Raw genomic sequence first — 22,311 nt, 5'->3', positions numbered from 1 at the left:
CATGCTTGGGTAGGAATCTTAAAGGCTCAGAAGCAGTTCTATATACATATTCAGAGGCCAAGTGGCATGTTGAGGACTTCCTTAAGGCATTTTCATCAAAAACAGCATCTGGAACCAGGTTGGCTCTCATTAATTTGAGTGTTTTTATATATAAAATAAACAAAGAGCCATAAGATGTGAAGTATCATAAACCTTGGCTAGTTTTCAAATCTGTGAAGGTCCCAACGAACTGGAAAGAATTCACATTAGATTTCCATTCTGATCTGTCCCATTGCCCCCTGAACACTAATACAGAAATATGTCTCTTATAATCATTCCTTTAAATCCTTCCTCTGAACATTTACAGCTAACAAGAGAAAGTGGATCCATCAATCCATGTAATGTGACGTGATGAGTTTACTCTTTTCTAAAGTGGTACTTAGGCACTTATATGAATGATCCCACACAGCCGATCATCAATAGCCAATGGGGAGCCATTTGTGGAAAACATGGGAATATGAATGCTAGTCAGGTACCTCATAACAGCATTGATCCCCAAATGAAACTCAGGGGCAAATATTCAGCATGAAATGCATGGAGAAAGCCCTCCCCCACTCCCTACCCTTTCCATTAATGTTAATGGACAGTTAGCAAAAGAAATTAACTCTTTCCTATAATTTTAGCAGCATGAAGTCCAACAAAGGAATTGTAGCATGTCCTTTGTTAGGCACACTGTCAATTAATGTAAACAAAGGGTTCCAAGATGTCGTGTCTGTTTTAGTAGACAACAAATGATAAAGGAGTGTAAAGGCTGTAATCAGACAAGCCTGTATGTGAATGGAAGACTGTCTCTTGGTCTGATTCTTTCACAATTATCCGTTTGAGGAATAGTACAGACAAAGGTGTGACATGGACTGAACAACCTTTGGAAACTGAATGGACCCTAGTTACCTGAATGAGGGTCACTTTGAGTATCATATTAATAAAAATAAAATAGAAATGCTTAGGTTATATAAATGCATGTTACTATCAAAAATGTCTTTACTAAAATATTTGCTTTGTAGCTGTAAATAGGAACTCTATCTTTATGGGAAATAACCTCTCAGAAGGTTTCTGTGGTATTAAGAATAAATGTAAACCCTGCCAGTTTAAGGCCATTCATTACAATTTATGTCTTGAAGAGGGGCTCTAAAGAAACTATATACAGAAATCTGCTTCTCCTAAGGAAAAATAAATCAGTAAATAACTGTAAAACCATGTGTTTCTCAAGGGCTGAGTAACCAAATTGACTGTATAAATAGCACCTCCTATTTAATGAAATACATGCAATGTTAGTGTTTGATCTAATATTTCATTTTTTTAGTTTGCAGACATTTATCTCCAAAAATAAATACTAGTTCAGACTCAAATGATTAGATATATGCAACTAGACTACTAGAAATAAAGAATTTAAAAATGTATTTCTAGATAGAAACTTGTTCCTCCTCTTAGTTTCCGTCCTCCAAAGTTCTCCATTTTTGTTGAAGACACCACCATTCTTCCAGGATTGCAACCTGAGAGTCATCCTCCAGTCATCCCTCTCTCTTACTCCTTATATCCAATCAGTTACCAAGTCTTGTCGATTTTACCTCTACAACCTCAGTTATCCAACCCCTTCTCTCCATCCCTATGGTGACCAACATAAGTCCTCATCATTTCTCACCCAGAGCACTATAATCATCTCCTGGCTTTTAGTCTCTCTTATCTCTAATATATCCTTCATTGAGCTGCCAAATTGGTATTCCTAAAGCCCATATCATTTCTCTGCTCAAAAGTTTTCTGTGGCTCCTTACTAGCCTAATAAGGACTCAGCTTGGCATTATTTGAAGTCCTGCACAGTCTGGCCCCAGCCTATGGTTCCGGCTGAATTTCACATTGCTGCTCTTCATGCCTTCTATAGTTTAGCTAGGCTGACCTGCATGTTGTTTGCTGAATTTGGTATTGCCTCTTCTGCTTTGGCGCCTTTGGCTGTAGCAGCCTACACTCAGAGCTGGAAGGGACCTCAGAGTCTAACCTAGGCCAAATTGTCATTTTACAAATGAGAAAACTGACGATGTACCTTCTGCAGCTCTTGTCCATGTCCTACCATAAATTTAAGAGGTCTGTCCAGTGTGCTGGGGGCCTTCTTTAAGCAAGGAAGAAGGAAGGAACTAAACATTTATTAGCACATAATATGTGCCTAACACTGTACTAAGCACTAAAGAATACAAATAGAAGTAAAAATAAATACAGTCCCTTCCCTCAAGGAACTTACATTCTAATTGGAAAAGACAACACACAAAAGGGGAGCTGAAGGGGAGGTTGGAAGTTCTGTGGCATGAATGCATAATTGTGAAGTGCAGAGAAAGTCAGGAATGGGGTCAGGAAGGGACTGAAGACAGTCCAGCCTGGGCCACTTCACAGAGTGGAGGCTCTAGGAGAAACATCGATGGGAGAAGGGAAGAGCGCCTTGTGGAAGGACATTCCAGAATGCACACTCTTGGTGTTGTCCCAGATGTTCCAGACTGAGGAAGCCCCAGGATGAGACTGCAGTAGAGGCATGATTTTAAGTGCAGAGAAAGTGAGGAACAGGGCCAGGAAAGGAATAAACAACTAGTAAATGTATTAATTAGGTTTCTATTTCTAATCCCTTTGTCAAGGCTGATCGTTTGTTTACCGTGAGATAGTCCATCTTAATTAAAACCACTAGTATCCAGGAATAAATAGTATTTCTCACATATTGAATTTCACAGCAGGGAGTTAGGCTCAACTAACAATTGTCTGTTCTGGAAATAATGAAATGGTGTTTGTGTGTTGCAGGCCTTTGTTCAGTGTTTACCCATTATATGTGTTTTGATATTTTATCCAGAGCCAAAGATAACATGTCCAAATTAACATTTCTTTTCTCATGAATTTCAATGTTAGAAAAAGGTAGATGAGCCTGGCTCCCTAACGTGAGCTTCAGTACATGAAAAAGTCAGACTTAATCTTGCTAAACCGAAAGCTTTGCCTTGTGTACAGTAGCTAGTATTTGGAAAGTTTGGGGAATTCTAAGTACTGGCAGCAGCAGATGGGCAGAACTATCATATAATGTAGAGAAAGTGGGGACTAAATCTACAGATTGCCACCTATTTTCATGTCCCCAATCTCTTCTTTTATGATGAAATGATTTTTCTTTGCTCAGCTTATTAGTATGACATTTGCCTTATACCTAGCAATTCTTATTCATTTCAGACCATGTTTATTTTCTGAAATAATGGTGGAATAGTTCCTTAATAATCAGTATTCTCCTTGGAAAATTCAGTAGAGAATAACCCTTTGTATAATGCCTACTCCATTTTAGGCACTGTGCTAAGCACTTTTACAGATGTCATGTTTTTTGATCCCCACAACAACCCTAGGAAGTAGGTGCTATTATGATCCCAATGTATAGCTGACAAAACTGATACAGAAAGTGCTTAAGTGACTTGCCCAGGGTCACACTGCTAGTAAGTATATGACTGGAGATTTGAACTCAGGTCTTACTGACTCCAAGCCCGGTGCTCTATCCAATGCACCACCCATCTACCTCCAGTATCAGCAGAGGATCAAGGCAGAGTGGTCCATGTACAATCCTCACAATCATGTGCTGTTCCCATTCTGTACTCAGAATTTTCATAAGTCTGTACAAGATTATCATGGGAAGAAAGACAATGAAATTGAACGTGTTCTTAAAATCAATCCAAAAGAAGAAGATGATTAAAATTCAACTTCTGTGAGCCTGACTATAGATAAAGGGTTGGGGGGGGGAGGGGCAAACAAAAAGAAAACAATAAAGTTAGTGAACCTGAAGAAGTTATTAAGATTTTTGGAAACCATTTCTTATAGGCTGCTAAAGGGCAACTTTTTGTTTTTCTGTTCTGGTCAAATAATCTCACTGCTATATAAATGGAAAATGCTTTGCTTACATGCATGTCTTCTCACCAGTGTTCATAAGTGATAACCAGCCAGCTCAAAGCTCATACTAACCTAAATAAATCTTTTCATATGACCTAGGTGACCTAGGTACTCTCTTGCTTGTAACAATCCATAGCCACATTCTTCAGGAGAAAGAAAATCTTTCAATAAAATAGGTGTTTCTAAGTGGACTATTGGGAAATGAATATTTTTGGTGGTATGAAAGAGGTTATTGATATAAATTATGCTTCTCAGAAAACAAAAGCAGGTGTACTCTCTGATTTGGGACTCTCTCTCGTTCTTGTAGGTCTACAAAAAGAAAACCGAAGCAGCAAAGAAGGAATACCTGAAGCAGCTAGCTGCATACAGAGCAAGCCTCGTATCCAAGGTAACACATGATTGTCTTGTATTGTGACAGATTGTGGCCATCTAGGTACAGGCTTTGATAGTAATTTAAAAAACATAAAAGGACACTTTGGCGTTTGCTACAACCGCTTGCCTCAACTGAAAACTAAATCTGAACTAAACCCCACTTTTTTGGAAATAGACATCCATGCTTCACAAACCTAAGCAGAATAGAAAGACCTGTTCATCTTAATGAAGAATTATCTATTTGGGGGTGGTCATTTTTCAGGAGTTCCCCATAGTTGATGTTTTTTTTGTACTAGATCAACTTTCTCACAATTAATGACATACTCCTAGGCTTCTTTCTTCCACAGTCTAGTTGGTGAATGCTTAGGAAAATAAGGAACAATTACTAATCTAGCAGCAGCATACAGGTAGCAAATATAGACACAGAATTGGTGACTAGAAGCTGGGCTTGGAGTCACAGCAATCTAGGTACAAGTTCTAGTGTGCCAGCTCATCTTAGTTGTTGTGTAACTCTGAGTAAATGATTTAACCTCTCTATGCTTTAGGGCAGGGCTGTCTAACCTTAGGTTTTTGTTGAAACAATAAACAGTATATTTTGATTTGCCATTTTAGTGAGAGCTCTGCAGTAGCTCCGCTTCATTTACTAAAGCATTTATGTAAATTCCTGTGCTTGTAGGCAGGCCCCATAAATCCCGAGGCAGCCTGGCTGCATGCGGCCTGTGGGCACCCTTTTGGACAGCCCTGCTTCAGGGTAAGGACACAAAACCTAATTAGAAACTTATCATTGTGGACTGCATATTGATTTAGAAAGCCACAAATTAATATCATCTTTGTTGTGTTGTATTTTGTTGTGGTTGTTGTTAAACATTTCCAAATTACTTTTTAATCTGGTTCCAATCTTGGCAATTTTACAGGCACTTGGAGTTTGATATGTCTACCTTACATAACTCCCTAGGACTTGAAATCACAGATCCTTCAAAGAAAAAAAATCTTACTTTCCAAAGCAAAGTAGAATATTTTAAATTGAAGTTATAGAACCATCCAATCCATCAGGAAACATTAAGTATCTGCTATGTGCCAGGCTCTATGCTAAGTCTTGGGGATACCAAAAGACAGTTCTTACCCCCAAGGAGCTTACAATCTAATGGGGAGGCAACTTGCAAACAGATAATTGTACAAAGTGAGCTATATATAGCATAAATATGAAGTCAGTAATAAAGAATTAAGACCCTTTTGAAAGGCTTCTTGTAAGAGATAGGATTTTAGATTGGTACTTAAAGGAATCTAGGGATCACCCAATATAGTGGAATGGTGAAAATGAATGCTGGCTTTATAGGCACATGGCCTGTGCATGAGCTCTGGCTCTGTGACTGACTGACCACCTATATGGCTTGGGATTAAGACAACTTCCAGATCCAAATCTTCTATCCCTCCCTCGATTGCCCTTTATCGTTGTCTCAAATTCTTAAGTTGTCTCAAATTATTACAGAATAACAGGTCACTTTGATACAATACTTTATATTGTACCAGATTATACCTTCACAGCATAATGCAAATGTATTCATCTCTGTTTTATTGATAAGAAACCATCTTCTCAGAATTGTGACACGGACATTAGCTTGTGTCAGGGCCGAAACTCAAACCCAGGTCTTGTGATTCCAAGTTGAGTGCTTTTCTCAGGATGTTGCCTTACAGACGACAAGGCCTATACCTTTATAGTTTCCTTTCCTGCAACACCTTAAAGTTAGCTAACCCACCCAAATTATCTAAGCTTAAGTTTGGACATTTGTTTGGACATGTACGATATGTTCTGCCCTGGGTCTCAGAGAAGCTATTGGATATATCATAATTCAGTCTTGAATATAACAAGATATATATGTAACATACCTTCTTTAAAATTTACTTAATTCTCCATTCTAAAAAGAAAAGTCTTAAATACTTTTTTGAGTGTCTTACTAGGTGTATGTTTTTTTTAAGCAAAACAAGTCAGAATAGACTAAGAATGTATAGATTTTAAAATGCAAAGAAAGAAATATTAAGATATTGGGACCAAGATTTTACAATATAAGATATTTCATATTGGTTTAGGTGGCCTCATGCTCTATCCCTGGAAGAGAAGAAATTTCTTAATCCAGGGGTTAAATTTAGTAAATTGTTCTCCAGATGACAACTGAAACCCAGCAAGGTACAAGTGATTTAACCTTGTAAACAATACCTGGTCTAGTCTTTTTTCTCATATATCTCCCAGGCCAGAAATGTTAGGAGTTTACCTAAAAAGCCTTAACTCTTCCTATATCAGCCTATGATTTATTTCTCATCCATCCATTCATCAGAGCCTATTTTTATGGTTATATTTTCCGGCCTTTCTTGTGAATGTTAAATTATACATAAATCATATAAAAATTATGTGAAATTAATAGTTTTTCACTGATAAAAATTAAAGTTCATCATGTGGATTCCATCAACACACATTTAAAAGTCTTCATATTCCATGACTGATATTATGATGGAGGGGTTAATCTGTACGAAATATGAAATAATTCATTTGCTACATTTTCCATCTCAGTTTAGTTTCTTAATAAAACAAATTGAATTTTAGTCAAGCTACTTCCAATATGTGGAAATCAATACATAAAGTAAAAATTCCAGGACAAAGCATTATAGGTAACACTATGCAGATTGCCAGAACACCATAACACTGACTAAGCCTTTACTTTCAAAACAAGTGTCCTTAGATTTGCTCTTAGTTGCAACTTTGGGTATTATTCTATCTCAGAATTGCAACCTACCATACATAGCAATTTGTATAAATGCTTGGAATCACCATTTCTGCATTTAAAAAACCAAGCACTTTTTTACAGCTTACTCTGACATTTTTCTCCTCTTTGGCAGTAGGAATTTTGCTGGAGCTGTTAAATGTCTATTTATGTACAGCTATCTATTGTATGTATACAAATTGAAGTAGAGGGGTAAACACCCACTACCCAGACAGAAAAAAAAAAAACACCCTGATTCTATGTATGGGTGGATAGATATGCAGCGTAATCTTTCAGGTGACTGCAGAAAACTTACCAGTGCATTATCATATCAGTCAGTAAACATGTACTAAGCACCTACTATGTACCATTCCGTGTGCTAAGTTCTGGGGACACAAAAAGAGGCAAAAGACAGTCTCTTCCCTCAAGGAGCTTACAATCTAATGGGAGACACAATATACAAACAAATATATACAAATCAAGCTGTATACAAGATAAATAGGAAATCATTAACAGAGGGAAGCTGCTAGAATCAAGAGGGGTTGGGGAAGGCTTCCTATAGAAGGTAGGGTTTTAGCTGAGACTGAAAGGAAACCAAAATGGTCAGTAGTCAGAGCAGAGGAGAGAGAGAGAGCATTTCAGGCATTAGAGACAGCCAGAGAAAATGCTCAGTGTTTAGAGATGGAGTGTCTTCTTCAGGGAACAGTCAAGAGGCCAATGTCATTGAATTAAAGAGTATGTGTCAGGGAATAAGGCATCAGAAGACTGGAAAGGTAGGAGAAGATAAGTTATGAGGGCTTTGATTGCCAGAGTATTTCGTATTTGTTCCTAGAAGCAATTGGAAGCCTCTGGAGTTTGTTGGGTAAAAGAGGAGGGGAGGTGCAGTGCTGACATGATTAGACCTGCTCTTTAGGAAAAGCACTTCAGTGGCTGAATGGAAGATGTATTGCAGTGGGGAGAGACGTGAGGAAAGCAGACCCACTAGCAGGCCATAGCAATAATCCAGGTGTGAGGTGATGAGGGCCTGTACTAGAATGGTGGCAGTGTCAAAAGACATTGCAGAGATGAAATCAGCTGACCTTGGCAACAGCTTAGATATGGGGGTTGAGAGATAGTGAGGAATCCAGGATCTAGCTTGTAAGCCTGAGGGACAGGGAGGATGGCATTGCCCTACACAGTAATAAAGAAGGTAGAATTTGGGCAGGGGGAGGGTTTAGGAAAAAAGAAAATGGATTCTGTTTTGGACAATACTGAGTTTAATATGTCTACTGGACATCTGATTCAAGATATCTGAAAGGTATTTGAAGATGTAAGATTGGCAGTCAGCAGAGAGATCCAGGCAGGAAAGGTAGAGTTGATAATTATTAGCAAAAAGATGGTAATTAAATCCATGAGATCACCAAGTGAAGTAATATGGAGGGAAAAGAGAAGAGGGCGCAGGACAGAACCCTGAGGGACACCTGTGGTTAGAGGGCATGATCTAGAGGAGTGTCCAGCAAAGGAAGACAGAGAAGCAGCAGTCAGATGGGTAGGAAGAACATCTAGAGAGAACAAAGCATCGAGGAGGAGAAAGGGATCAACAGCGTCAAAGGCTGAAGAAATATCAAGGAGAATGAGGATTGAGAAGAGAGTATTGGATTCGGCAACTAAGAGATCACTAGTAACTTTGGAGAGAGTAGTTTTGGTGGAGTGATATGGTCAGAAACCAGATTGTAAAATCCTAAGAAGAGAGTAAAGAGAAGAGAAAGTGGAAGCACTTATTGCAGAGGCCTTTTCAAGGAATTTAGCTACAATGGGCAGAAGAGATATAGGATCATAGTGGGGATGGAAAGATTAAGTACGGGTTTGGTTTTTTCCAGGATGAGAGAGACATAGGCACCTTTGTAGACAGTAGGAAATGAACCTGTAGAAAGGGAGAGATTGAAAATAAGTGAAAGAGTGGGGATGACATAGGAGGCAGTCTGTTGGAGGAGCTAGGATAGAATGGAATCGCTTAAAGTAGTAGAGTGGTTAGTCTTGGTAATTAGTAAGGCCACTTCATCATGTGAGATGGGGTGAAGGAGGAGGGGGTGGCAGAAGGCACCTGAATGCCTATGAAATTGTACTATACTCAAAACAAGTGAGTCTTTGAGCCATAGAATGCACCTGAGTAAGACATCGTTTAGTCTAATCTCTTGTTACCAACATGGGCAGTGAGGGGAAGTAACTTATTCTTGTTTTCTTTTAAACTACCATTCCCTTCTTAAATGGTTACATGAAGCGAAAGGAAGGGGGAGAAGTATATAAACATTTATATAGCACCTACTACATGCCAGTCATTGTGCTAAACGCTTTACAGATATTATCTTATTTGATCCTTGCAACAACTTTGCAAGGCAGTTCTTATTATTAGCCCCATTTTACAGTTAAGGAAACTGAGGCAAACATAGATTTTTTTTTTAAGTGTCTTGCCCAGAGTCATAGAGCTAGTAAATAACTGAAGCTGGATTTGAACTGAGGTCTTCCTCAGCACTACACTGCCAACTGCCTCCATAGGCATGAAAAGTATAGCATGACTTGTTCACATTTTAACAATAAAATATAAATTTTTAAAAATACTTTAAAGTATACTATTTTAGAAAATCTAAAGGCACCTTGATAATGAAATATTAGATTCATGAAACAAAACCAGGAAATGGAAATAATATTGGTGCAACTTATATTGTTGTGAAGAAAGTGCTTTGTAAATCTTAAAGAACTAGATAAGTGTGTTATTATTAATGTTTATTTTTAGAGCTAAACATACTTCGACTTAATTCAACAAATATTTATCAAATGCTCACTAGGCACAGCCAGTGTGATAGAAACCCTTCTCTCTAGGAGCTTACAATTTAGTGATGTTTAAACAACACCCAAGTAAACGACAAAAGAGAGGTCTAGGCATTCATGTGGAATTATATCAATGAAATTTACCCTATTTCATCAGAATAAATGTCTATAATTTAACATAGCTGCATGTTCCTCCCCTAAGACCTTGCTGCCATCTTGAATTGTCTATATGGTCTCCTTACCTCAAGTCTTTCCCTGCACCAATCCATGCAGTAGCAATATAGAAGCAACTACAGAAAAGTACCAAGGGCATGACAAGTGGGTACTGAAACACAAAGTTGCCAAGGTATCCTGGCATAAATGGTGCCATGTGGCTTCTGGAGTTAGAGTTAGGAACAAGAGGAAAAGGAATACAGATTGAAAGGTGGAGGAAAAGGGAGGAACAGGCTCAGATATTACCAAGCATAGTCTTTTGAAAGCATTTCATAGGACCTAAGATGGGAATAGGATAACCAGTGCTTTAAGAAAAAAAGGTATGGTGCGTTGTTGTCTTCCAAAGTCACCTTGGAAAATTGTGTGTTTTAAAAAGCAGAGTAGAACAGTAGGTGTAGTGTCAGACCAGGAATTCTTGTGTTCGAGTCCTGTCTTAGGCAACCATATGACCTTGGGCAGGGCATTTTACTGCTTTCAGGCTCAGTTTCTTCATCTATAATATGAGGATTAAATAGATAGATAGATATAGGTGTGTATGTATGTGTAAAATCACTCACCTCAAAGAACTGGTATACAGATCAATTATAAAATATTAGGCAAAGTGCTTTAGAAATTTTAAAGCACTGTTTGAAAACATTCTAATTCCAGCGATGCTGCCGTTGTGCCAAATTTGGAACCCACCTCTGCTTTTGGATTTGCTTTCAAAGAAAGCCTTTAAGCTAGTCTACAAGACAGTGAGCCTCCTTACTTCCTAATCACACTGGATTTTTGACCCAAAACAATATTAGCAACTTAATTACCCAACTCAGTAATTGATTTGGTTCCACATGGTTTTAGAAAGTTCCTGAAAATCAAATCTACCCTCAGCGGATAAAAATTATCATTGTATTTAAAATCATTGCCAATAGTCAGGAAGGCAATTCTTAAGCAGACTTTTAAAAAAGGTTTGGAGCAGTGTCAACATTCTCATATGTTTAAAGAACTTATCTTCTCATCATCTCATGAGATTACAGGAGCTGGAAAAGACCTTACAGACAATCTAGTTCAACCCCCTTATCTTACAAATGAGTGATCTGAAGATATGTGACTTGCCAAAGATCATAGATAGAAAGTAGCAGGAGTAGCACTTGAACCCAGATCCCCAGCTCCAAATCCAGTATTTTTTCCACTTGACCAGTGATGTCAAACTCAAATAGAAATAAGGCCACTGATCTGTACATAAGGATCCCTGTGGCCACATATTGAATTAGTTTTAAATTGTAATGTTATCTATGTTTTATTGTCTTTCTATTTCTTTTGTTATTTCCCAATGACATTTAAATCTGGTTCCAGCACCCATGGGCCACATGTTTGACATCTCTCCACTTACACCAAGATGGTGGAAGACCCCAGCTTATAAAGAGAATGCCATTAGAAGCCTCCCTCTCATGTACAAGGGAAGGGAAGGAGGATAAAGTTCAATCAAATTATGAAGTATCCTTTTTACCATGCCCATAATACAGAAACACAGCACTCAAATTAAATTGAAGGGCAGTAAATTTAAAACAAATAAAAGAAATGATTTCTTTTTACAGCATGAGGTAAAGTGGCAGAATTCAATGCCATGGAAAGCCATTGAGACAAAAACTGTGTCTGAATTTTAAAATGGGCTGGATAATTTTATGACTGTTAACATAAAATTTGCAGCTCTGTAAGCCCAGACAGTGATTTAAAGATAATAAAATCTCATGCTTCAGGGTGCAAGTTAATCACCTGCAAGGGCCAGGAAGAATACCCCCCCCATATGTAACAATGCACAATAGAGTGGGTACATAAAATTTTGTTTAATTCCCAATGCATTGAGTAGTGGTCAGTGCTGAAATCAGGGAATCAAATTAGATGGTCTATTAATTTGATTTGGTTCAGCAACTCCCGTGGTGTTACCTCCAGTGAGTTTTATATCTTCTGTTGATACTTCCCTATTTTAAATAACAATTGCTTTGTCAATCTTTCACTTTTATAGCACATATCGCCATAGTATGGAGGCAGTCACATATACAGCAGTGTCTTCATTATCCAGGGTAAATGGGACTGAGATGATTTGAAATAACCAAAAACTCAGTTAATAATGAATCCTAGAGAATCCTGGAGCATAGAGCAGAGCAATGGATACTGCATATTTTTAACATCTCAAAAGGATATTGAAAAGACTGCTCTGTGAGGGGCCCTAGCTGGGAATATCATTGAGTTCTTTAATGAAGTCACCATGCCTTATGGGAAAAGACCTTCGGCATATGTCCAGGTGTAGGAGATAGTGCACGCCCAGAAGTTAACCACAAATTCCTCTCATAACAATGTCAACTTCACTCAGGTGATTTTCAAATGAGTGTTCACTGGACAATTACATTTGTCAGGTGAAATGTAGATCAAAGAAAAGTTATTAGTGTTGGAGGTTATAAACAGAGATTTGATTCATTTTATTTAAGTGAGAAATTCAACTCAATTCAACAGGCATTGAATTGAAAGACACTTCCCTACAAGCATATTTGACTTGCTTTTGTCACATTCTTTTTACATTTACAATAGAGAAAAACAAAATTAAGCATCACCTTTTTGAAATTTAAAAAAGTTTTTTTTAATGTTTAGTAATTGAGCCTGCTTAAGTACTGGCGTGATCTGTGACAGAAATAGATGCCAGTATAGACTGCTAAACAAAAGAACTTTTAAAGAGAAACTGTGCAGAAAAAAATAGTTTACAGTGTTTACAATGTTAATATCAATATGGTTACAAATGTTTACAGTGTTAACAATGAAGAGTTTCTATTCACTTTGATAGGCCTTGACCATAGACTTGAAAAATGAGTCTGAATTTGGGTTCAGCTTTGTTTGTTCAGTTTTGGGTGATATTTAATATCTTATTAGCTAAACTCCTCCATTTATATAATGGGGAAAATGGTACTTCAAACTGTCACAAAGGAATGGAAATAAATAGATTAATTTATTTTTATAAATTAATGAATAAAAAGAATTTTTAAGGGCTTCTTCTATGCCAATTTTAACTCTTATAGAATGTCCTTAGGAAATATTTTGTAAGGTAAATTGTGTCAGAATCCATAGATAATAGTGGGTTAATGGTCATCAGCTATTAGTTTTTCCCTAATACTATGTTTGAGAAAATTCAAAAGATGCATTTGACAAATATTAATGGAAAACCCAGTATATATGAAGCACTATAGGAGATGAAAACATACACACACACACACACACACGTTTTAATGTATGTTTACATGTGTTTATATGTTTTCATCTCCTACAGTGCCTCATACATACTAGGTTTTTAATTAATATTTGTCAAATGCATATATATATGTGTGTACATGTGCATACGTAAATGTGTATATGTGTATATAATAAAGGTTTATCATATATGCAATATATATAAGCCCTGTCCTTATGGAGATAAGGTATACATACATACGTACATACACATGTATATGTGTATATATGTATGCTATATATATATATACATATATATGTAGTATATACATATGTATTTAAAACAATCCCTGTACTTAAGGAGAGAAGGCATACACACAAATAGCTGTAATGCAAGCTATAATGTGAATGTAGAATGAAAAGTTAATAGAGCTTTGCTGGGTTAGAGGAGAGAAACCGCATCTAAGTGGGAGGATCAAGGAAGTCTTCATCAAGGGGTTATCAAGCTGAACCTTGAAGAATAAGAATTTTATAAGAGGGAGAATGGTATGGTCAAGAAAGAGTAGACCAGCATAGCTGCCCTGCTGTGTTCATTAAAGGGAATTTAGGGAGAAAAAAGTGGAAAATAAGACTAAGGTCAAGTCACAGAGGATCTTGAATGACAGCTGAAGGAGTTTGGTTTATTTAGTAACAGGGAAACACTTGGAATTTTTATAGAGACCAAAGCAAAGGAAATCTGTATGATTAGAAAGATCATGGTACTATTGACAGACACTGGGAATTCAGGAAGAAAGGTATGTTAAGGAGTTCAGCTTGAGTTATATCGAGTTTGAGGCACTGGTAAAGCTTCCACTTGCAGGTGTAATTAGTCATTTAGAAATGCTGATTGAGAGCTCAAGGGAGAGGTTAGGGCTGAAAATAAAGATTTGGAGATACACACACACATACACATACACACTTTAAGGTTTACAAAATGTTTAATAAATATTATCTCATTTTATCCTCTGGGAATAACTCTGGGAACTAGGTACTGTTTCTATCATCCCCATTTTATGGAAGAAAATAAGTATTTTGGTAATATTCTGATATTTAAAGGGCAGGCATGTAGACATGGGTTTAGCCTCATTTTGCTTGACCCAAGGCATCTGAACTAGAAATAACAGGTAGAAATTATGGAGGGGTTGCTCTATTTATCAAATAATTTAAGTCATTCAAAAGTGGGATGAGTTGCCTCAAAAGGCTTCTCTTCATTAGAGGTCTTAAGGTGAAACCAGGATGGCCACTTGTCAGGGATCGTTGTAAAGTGATCCCTATTCCAATATGGAATGGACTAGATAACTGCTGATGTCCCTTCCAACTCAGAGATTCTGTGAATCTATGAGATTGTCAAAAGGAAGAATAGCAAAAAGAAAAGAAGAAAGAAAGCTGAGGACAGAGGACTAAGAAGTATCCCTTTTAGAGAGAAGGAAGAGGGAGAGTCATCCAAAGAGAGTGCCATGTGATAGTCAGAGTCAGGAGAAGAACCAGAAAAGCTCAGTAAATTTAATAAATAGAAGCAGTTTTGGTCAATATACATTGCTTTCTTTTGAGGCAAGAAATACAATTCTTTAAATAGAAACTTAATTTATATTTGCCATTTGGGGGTTTAAAAAATGTGTGTGGAATTCACTGATTTCTCTGAACAGAAAAAAAAAAGGCAAATTCATACTGCAGTGCATCTGGGCTCTCCTGAATTACTTATTGCTGTTATAAATTTATCATGAATGTATTTATTTAAGTCAAATTTATTTACATAAATTTGCTTGTGCCAACAACACTGAAATAACAGCTATTATACACTAAATTCGAATTCCTGGGGTGATTATGTGAGTACATCTGAAAAACAAGGTTTATGTGTATGAGATTTTACACACACACACACACACACACACACACACACACACACACACACACACACTTCCTGTGTTCAAATCTGACCTCAGACACTTCCTATTAGTATAATCCTGGGCAAGTAACTTAACTTCTGTTTGCCTCAGCTTCCTCAGCTGTAAAAATGTGATTTTAACAGTACCTATCTCGCCAGGGTTGATCTGAGGATCAAGTGAGATATTTGTAAAGACACAACACAGTGCCCGTCACATAGAAGGCACTACATAAATCCTTATTTCATACGCGCACACGTGCAAGTGTGTGCACGCACACACACACACATATTACATTTTGTTAACTGGTAAAAGGCACCTAGATAACGAAGTGATTTATGCTATAGAGAAACATAATGGAAATATTTTCAATTGCATTCACCCCCATAGAAAAAGTATAACTGTCCTCTCCTATTTAGAGTAAAAAACAATTGGAAAGCATCATATAAATTAAATTTTAGTTGAAAAATTGAACCTGCTTTTTAACTCATTATTAACATTATGTAATCCTTTGTTCCTTATGTGAAATACAATTCAGTAGTCAGTTAACAAACATCTATAAATGACAGAGTGGATAGAGTGCTGGACCTGGAGTCAGGATGACCTCAGTTCAAATTTAACTTCAGATACTTACTAGCTACGTGACCCTGGTCAAGTCATTTAACTTTTGTTTGCCTCAGTTTCCTCATCCATAAAATGGGAATGATAAAAAACCGGTACCTCGTTCCCAGAGTTGTGAGGATAAAATGATGATATTAAACATTGTGTAAACCTTAAAGCACTAGCGTGTGTGTATGCTACCTGTAAAATCTAGTTGTTATTATAATATAAATGCTAGTTAATATAAGTTAGAAATGACTAATCAAATACATGTAAAAGAGACTATGGTTTTAACTTTTCTGCTAATAAAGAAAATGGGAAAGAAAAATTTCAAAAACATTGAGAGAAAGACCTGATTAGAAATTATATCTCATAAAATGACTGTGACTCCAGTGCCCTCATGTGAAAAAGAAATTACATCTTTTATGTTGATAATTCAGGTGGTACCTTTAAATATTTGTCTTTATTTAAGGAGGCTCTTTCAGCATTGATAGGACACATAGAACTATGTCACGATTAGAAAATTTTTAGTGTTCATTTGTGTGCACTCTGAACAGAGTATTACTGAGTTTAACAGATCCCCGTGTTTTAATCAAATCGAATATGCCTCTGATTTTTTTAACAGTTCTCAGATATGGCCTTTCATATCACCTCTTATGTGCTAGGCACTGTGCCAATTAAATACTTGAGAAATATTGTCTCATTTGATCCTCATAACAAACCTGCAGGGTAGGTCCTATTACTATCATCATCCCCCATTTTACAGTTTTGGACACTGAGGCCAACAAAAGTTAAGTGACTTGCCCAGGGTCACGCAGCTAGTAAGTGTTTGAGGTCAGATTTGAACCCAGATCTTCCTAATTCCAGGCCTAGCTTCTGTGTTAGTATATAGTTTGTGGTTTTCTCCGAGTCAACATAAATATATGCAGCATTATTCTTATTGCTGTTGTCACTGAATTTTCTTACTTTATTGGCCAGAACGTTTTTTTTTAATTGCTACCAGGGTGGTAGCTTGACTTGTGAAAATGAAGGGGTTTTTTGAAGTCCTATATCACAATGCATGACAAACCATTTATTGTAATGTGAGTATTGTTTGGTTGTTGGTGATGATGCATAGATTAGGAAGAATGCAAATGGACCCCTCCAGGCTCAGCGCATCCTGCAGTGCTGAAAGTAACAAGAAACTTATTTTGAGTTGTGAACTGAATAAATGTGACTTGGAGGTCACAGCACGAGGGCACATATGCGTCTTCAAGGCCTTGTTTTGACAAAGTGACTTATTCCTCCAGGGGGGCATTTTAGCATTTTTCTCCAGCTGGTTTCACCTTTCACCAGTTATTTTGTCAATCTCTCCTCCCCATGCAAAATTAGTAGGTACATTCATGACTGTGGGTGATTCTTGTTTGTTTTTCTTCCCTAGTCCACAATTGTCATTACATTGTGATGGGAAAATTCTGAGATACAAACTCCCCCCATCTTTGTCCATAATTCAGATGAGGAACTCATCTATAATTTATAGTCCTAAAGAGTTGTCTGGGGCACTTCGAGGTTAAGTGACTTGCCTATAGCCACATAGCTGAGGGAGGATTTGAACACAGGTCTTCCTAATTTCAAGGCCTGCCCTTTATGCACTACACCAAAGAAAAATACCTACAAGCTAATTCTGAACAATTTTCTGGCTTTCGGTGGAATGAATTTAGTTTATAAGTCAATTAAAAGATCATTAGGGAATTAGTATATGACTGTGTGGAAAATTTTTAAGGCAAAATTACAGTAATTTATGATGGAGTTTCAATATTAGGAAAGCGGTTATTTTTATCCAAATCATTATGGAGAACAATTCATCACTAACTACTTAAAGAAATCAAAATGAGCTCTGCAGTGAGTTACTTTAAAGATATGTTAATATGGTTCTTTGCAATTTAAGTAATTTATTTCAGCAGTCTGTTTCTCAAAACCCATTCCAACAATTCCTGTTCTCTCATTACAGTTGTGGTCAATTTTCTGGGAATAAAAATATATTCCAAAAGAGTAATCCATAAGAGAAGCCCAGAGATGAGCTTTCATAAAGTACACTACAGCTCTGTTTCAGAGTGGAACAATAGTGGTACCCTCTTATTTTCAAATAACCTAGAAAGTCAGCAAATTAGATGTTGGAATTTAGAGAGAGAAGGAAAAATCTAGACAGTAGATTATTTTAGAGGTAATATGACAGCTGGAATAAGAAAGGCAAGATGGAAAAGTGAAAGAATGATGGGCCTGGGTAAGGAGACACCGATTCAAGTGTTTATTCTGTAGCTGGACCAGTCACATAACCTCAGAAAAATCAGTTCACCTTTCTGAACCTCAGTTTCTTCATCTGGAAAAGGAAGATATTTGTGCTAATGCACAGTGTTGATGTAAGGATAGTACGTTGTAAATTGTAAAGTACTGTATAAAAGAAAACAAGAGCTAGTGTACAGAGACTATTATTTGAATAATGCCCTATTGGTAAGTGACATGAAGAAATTCTCTTATTTAGATCAGGGAGCCAAGAATGTAGTCCAGTCCAATAAGCGTTATTAAGTGTCTACAGTGTACAAGCATGCTCATGACTATAAGAACAAGTACTCTTGAATATAGAAATCAGCCTGTGTGCTTGTCAATCTTCAATACTATTTTTATCTGTTTTCTCCACAGAGTTACAGCGAACCTGTTGATGTTAAAACATCCCAACCTCCTCAGCTGATTAATTCGAAACAGTCAGTGTTCCATGGGCCTACCCAAGCTCATTCAGCCCTCTACCTAAGTTCCCACTATCACCAACAGCCGGGAATGAATCCTCATGTAACTGCCATGCACCCTAGTCTCCCCAGGAACATAGCACCGAAACCTAATAACCAAATGCCAGTGACTGTCTCTATAGCCAACATGGCGGTGTCTCCTCCTCCTCCCCTTCAGATCAGCCCACCTCTTCACCAGCATCTCAATATACAGCAACACCAGCCAATCACAATGCAGCAGTCAATTGGAAACCAACTACCAATGCAGGTCCAGTCTGCCTTACATTCACCCACAATGCAACAAGTAAGTATTATTTTGCTAACTCTTGACTCTGGCCTCTTTTGTTAACTGCAGAACAAGATTATTATAATAAGTGGGAAAGGACTTTTCTCTTTTTTCTGTTCTGCAGAATAGGTTTATTGTATTTTTATGGCATGTCAATGTAACAGAAGCTTTAAAAAGCACGAAAGAAGTAAAAGGAAGACTGAATAGTGCAGATGCAGAAAGGGAGAACTGTTAGTATTCAATAAATGTAGCTCTGCTCTTTGGAAAAGTAGAGTGATGAGCGTTGTGGTACATCATAAAGTCACAAGAATTCTTGATGCTGTTTCTTTTCAAAAGCATGGGTCACTAACTACAAAATCTGTTTTGTTGCACATTTCTGTCCCAATTTCATGCCACATGCTTGGGATTAGCAACACTTGTTTTTAATAGATGCTAAAGATCCTCAGGCTTCCATCTAAGTCAGAAATTCTTAACCTTTGTGGTGTTGTGGACCCCTTTTGTAATCTAGTGAAGCCAATGAACCTCTTCTCACAATAATATTTTTAAATGTATTAAATAAAATACATAGGATCATGAAGAAAACCAATTATAATGAAACAGTTATTCAAAAAAAAGAAAAAAGATAAGTTCATAGACTATCTCTGATTTAGGTAGAAGAGTCTATTATCAATTAATAATATGAGTGAGTGAGCTCAAAGCCTGGGAAGTTTTTGTGAGTCATATATACATAATAAAGGCGAGGTCCTGGCTAGGCAGAGGAAGATCCAAGCTTTGCCTCCTGGACTTAGTTTTATTCCATTTCTTTCCGTCCCCATCCCACATTCATTTACATGGACAAGAAACAGAATTTGGGCTTTGGGAACCTGGAGGACCTCAGAGCCCTGGGTAATCTATTGGAAGAGTCACCTTTACGTGAATGAAGACTAGGTGTAGATTAGCTCCTGGAAATTAGATTAGGAGTCACCTAGACTTTCTGGTCATAAGCTACTGAGAGAGGTCTGATGTGGACTAGAGCCTTGTTGTTCAGAAAGTACAGTTTATATACAGAATTAAGGCTGAGGGCACTAATTAACTGGTAATACTCTGCCTTGTCTTAAAAGAGCTTGGTTCTTGAGGCAAAGAACCTCGTTCTGTTGAGCAAAACCTATTTTAGCCCTTGGTCTGGAAGGAAATAGACATTCAGACAGACAGACAGAGAGCTGGCATAGGACTCAGGAGTGTGTTAGAGTTTCTGCCCTTTGTTCTAAAGCAAGGGTTCTTAACTTTTTATGTGTAAGTCATGGACCCCTTCTCAGAATAATGCTTTTTAAATGCATGAAATAAATTACAAAGGATAACAAAGGAAATTAATTCCATTGAAATAAATATGCATTTTTCCCCATCTAAAGTCAAAGACTTCATGACTCCATGGTCTGTGAATTGTAGTTTAATAATGCCTATTCTATCTGTAACAAGGAAAGCTTCACAGCTTTAATCCAAAGTAGCCAGGACCAAACCCACTCATCCTATTATGAGGAAGTAAGAGCGCCTCATCTAATGACTTCAAATGAAGCCAGAATCTGGAAGCAGAGAAGTATCACAACCACATGCCCCAGTGTTGTTGCCCCTGGCTGTGTACGGCAGTGGTCAACATGGACCAACGGAGCAACACTGAGGAGCAAACGTGCCAGACCAATTATCCAGTGCCCTCAGGTTCTTGGGAAGATGAGAAAATGTCTTTAATTGATATCCTTGTTGAACCCAGTTAATGTTGGGTGACAATCAAGCTCATACTTCCTATGGTGGAAGCATTACTGGGGCAACCCTGTTGCTGAACAAGAGTTTCAGAATACTGAAAGATCCATTGCCCAAACAAATTAAGATAACTGTGTGCAGCCATTAAAGTCAGCCTTATTTTTCAACCCAGATAATATATTGGTCACTGGAGTTACAACTAAAATATTCAGATTTTAGATCCTACAGAGCTAGAAATCTAAACCCCATGTAATTTATATTGTAGTGGACAGGAAAAGCAATCATATTCGGTGAAGAATTTGCTGTTAAGACTAACATTATTATAAATTACTGGCTGCTTATTATCAGTTAGAAAATTTCCAGGCCTGGGAGATCTGGCTCATTTTTGAGATCCAATTAGTTGAGAAGAATGATCTTTTTTCTCTAGTCCACCATGCTCTTTGAGCCAAGAACACTAATAATCATCAGCCCCTTTTGTCTTGACCACTTCCACCAAATCAGTTGCTCCATTCGAGAAGAGAAATAAGGAAAAATTCTTTTTACACCTGTGTTTTATCCATTTATGAGAGTTTATGTTGAAGGTCATATTTATTCTTGGCCTGTCATAAAGAATACAGCTTTGCTCTTTAATGATAAGTGAAACAATGATTACTTGAAAGGCTGTGATACATATAGTAAATTGTCTGCTTGTTATGGTGGGGGAAATTCTAGCTTATTCAAAATCATGGCTAATTGTGTTTAGTTCATCCATGAATTACCAGGTCTTAAACTATTACAATGCAATAAGCCAAACCAACAAGCATTTTTTAAGCACCTTCTATGTGCTAAGCACTGGAGATGTGATCAATAAAAAGAAAGGTAGTCTGTGTCCTCAAGGAGCTTACTTTGTAATGTGGAGAAACCACACACAGCAGAAGACAAGAAAGCAGAGTTGGAGGGATGTACCCAACATGGGGCCATCTTGCTTCATGGAGCTGGACAAGGCAGAACAGGAGATGCAGAGTGGAGTTGGCACAAAACTCCAGTTTCTGCCCTCCAAGAGGAAAGAATTGGAGGGAGTTTGGTACTCTATCCTCCTGCCCTCTAAACAGAAGGGAGAGAGTAAACTGAGGGAGGTGGGGTCAGGCAAGCTTGAATTAGGCCATAGTGATGAGATTATTGGCGATGAGCTGAACCTGGACAGGGGTATCTTGTGATGAGCATAACCTGAGAGGAGCATTCTCTTTCCTGGAGTTTATTATTACCTTGTAGTGCTTTAGGATCACCCTTATCAGCATAATTACTATATATTAATAAGCCTGGGAATACAAGTCATTAGTGATTTCTAGGAAGTTGCTTCATTTTGACACTGTATGCTCATCACCTAGCACAGGAACTTCTCTTTAGGTACTGGGCCTATGTTTTATTGGTATAAGGAACACCCAGATGAAGAAATTTCTTTATTAATGTAGGTCAGTGCCTTCTTTGAACCTTACAGTCTTAGAGAGTTATTTAATTAACTTTCGTAGGATCAACTACTAGTCTGTGTGTTTCAGAAGCAGAACTTGAACCCAGGTCTTCCAGACTCCAAACCTAACTCTATCTTCTTCACCACCCTCATGCAGAGCAGGAACATAAGTGGTCATTGACTGACTAATTGGTGGTAGGAGACTGAGGGTAAACTCAGTTTTTGTTGACGATAAAACCTGAAACCCCACAAGAAATCACTAGAATTGGTTGGGGAGTTAGAG

At 37.5% G+C, this 22,311-nt stretch overlaps 1 protein-coding gene across 1 annotated transcript in view; it reads left to right on the top strand.

Annotated features, from left to right (window-relative positions):
* The window catches only part of TOX (thymocyte selection associated high mobility group box), a 381,802-nt gene that overhangs the window by 347,938 nt on the left and 11,553 nt on the right, over window positions 1-22,311 (top strand). Inside the window, exons 6-7 of the mRNA XM_036741561.1 lie at window positions 4,241-4,321; window positions 18,479-18,865. Coding sequence (XP_036597456.1) covers window positions 4,241-4,321; window positions 18,479-18,865 — 468 coding nt within the window. The remainder of the gene's footprint in view (window positions 1-4,240; window positions 4,322-18,478; window positions 18,866-22,311) is intronic.

This window comes from Trichosurus vulpecula, chromosome 1, assembly GCF_011100635.1.
Source record: "Trichosurus vulpecula isolate mTriVul1 chromosome 1, mTriVul1.pri, whole genome shotgun sequence".
Lineage (NCBI taxonomy): Eukaryota > Metazoa > Chordata > Mammalia > Diprotodontia > Phalangeridae > Trichosurus > Trichosurus vulpecula.
Note: the sequence above shows the minus strand (reverse complement) of the source record. Positions and strands in the feature narration are given on the sequence as shown.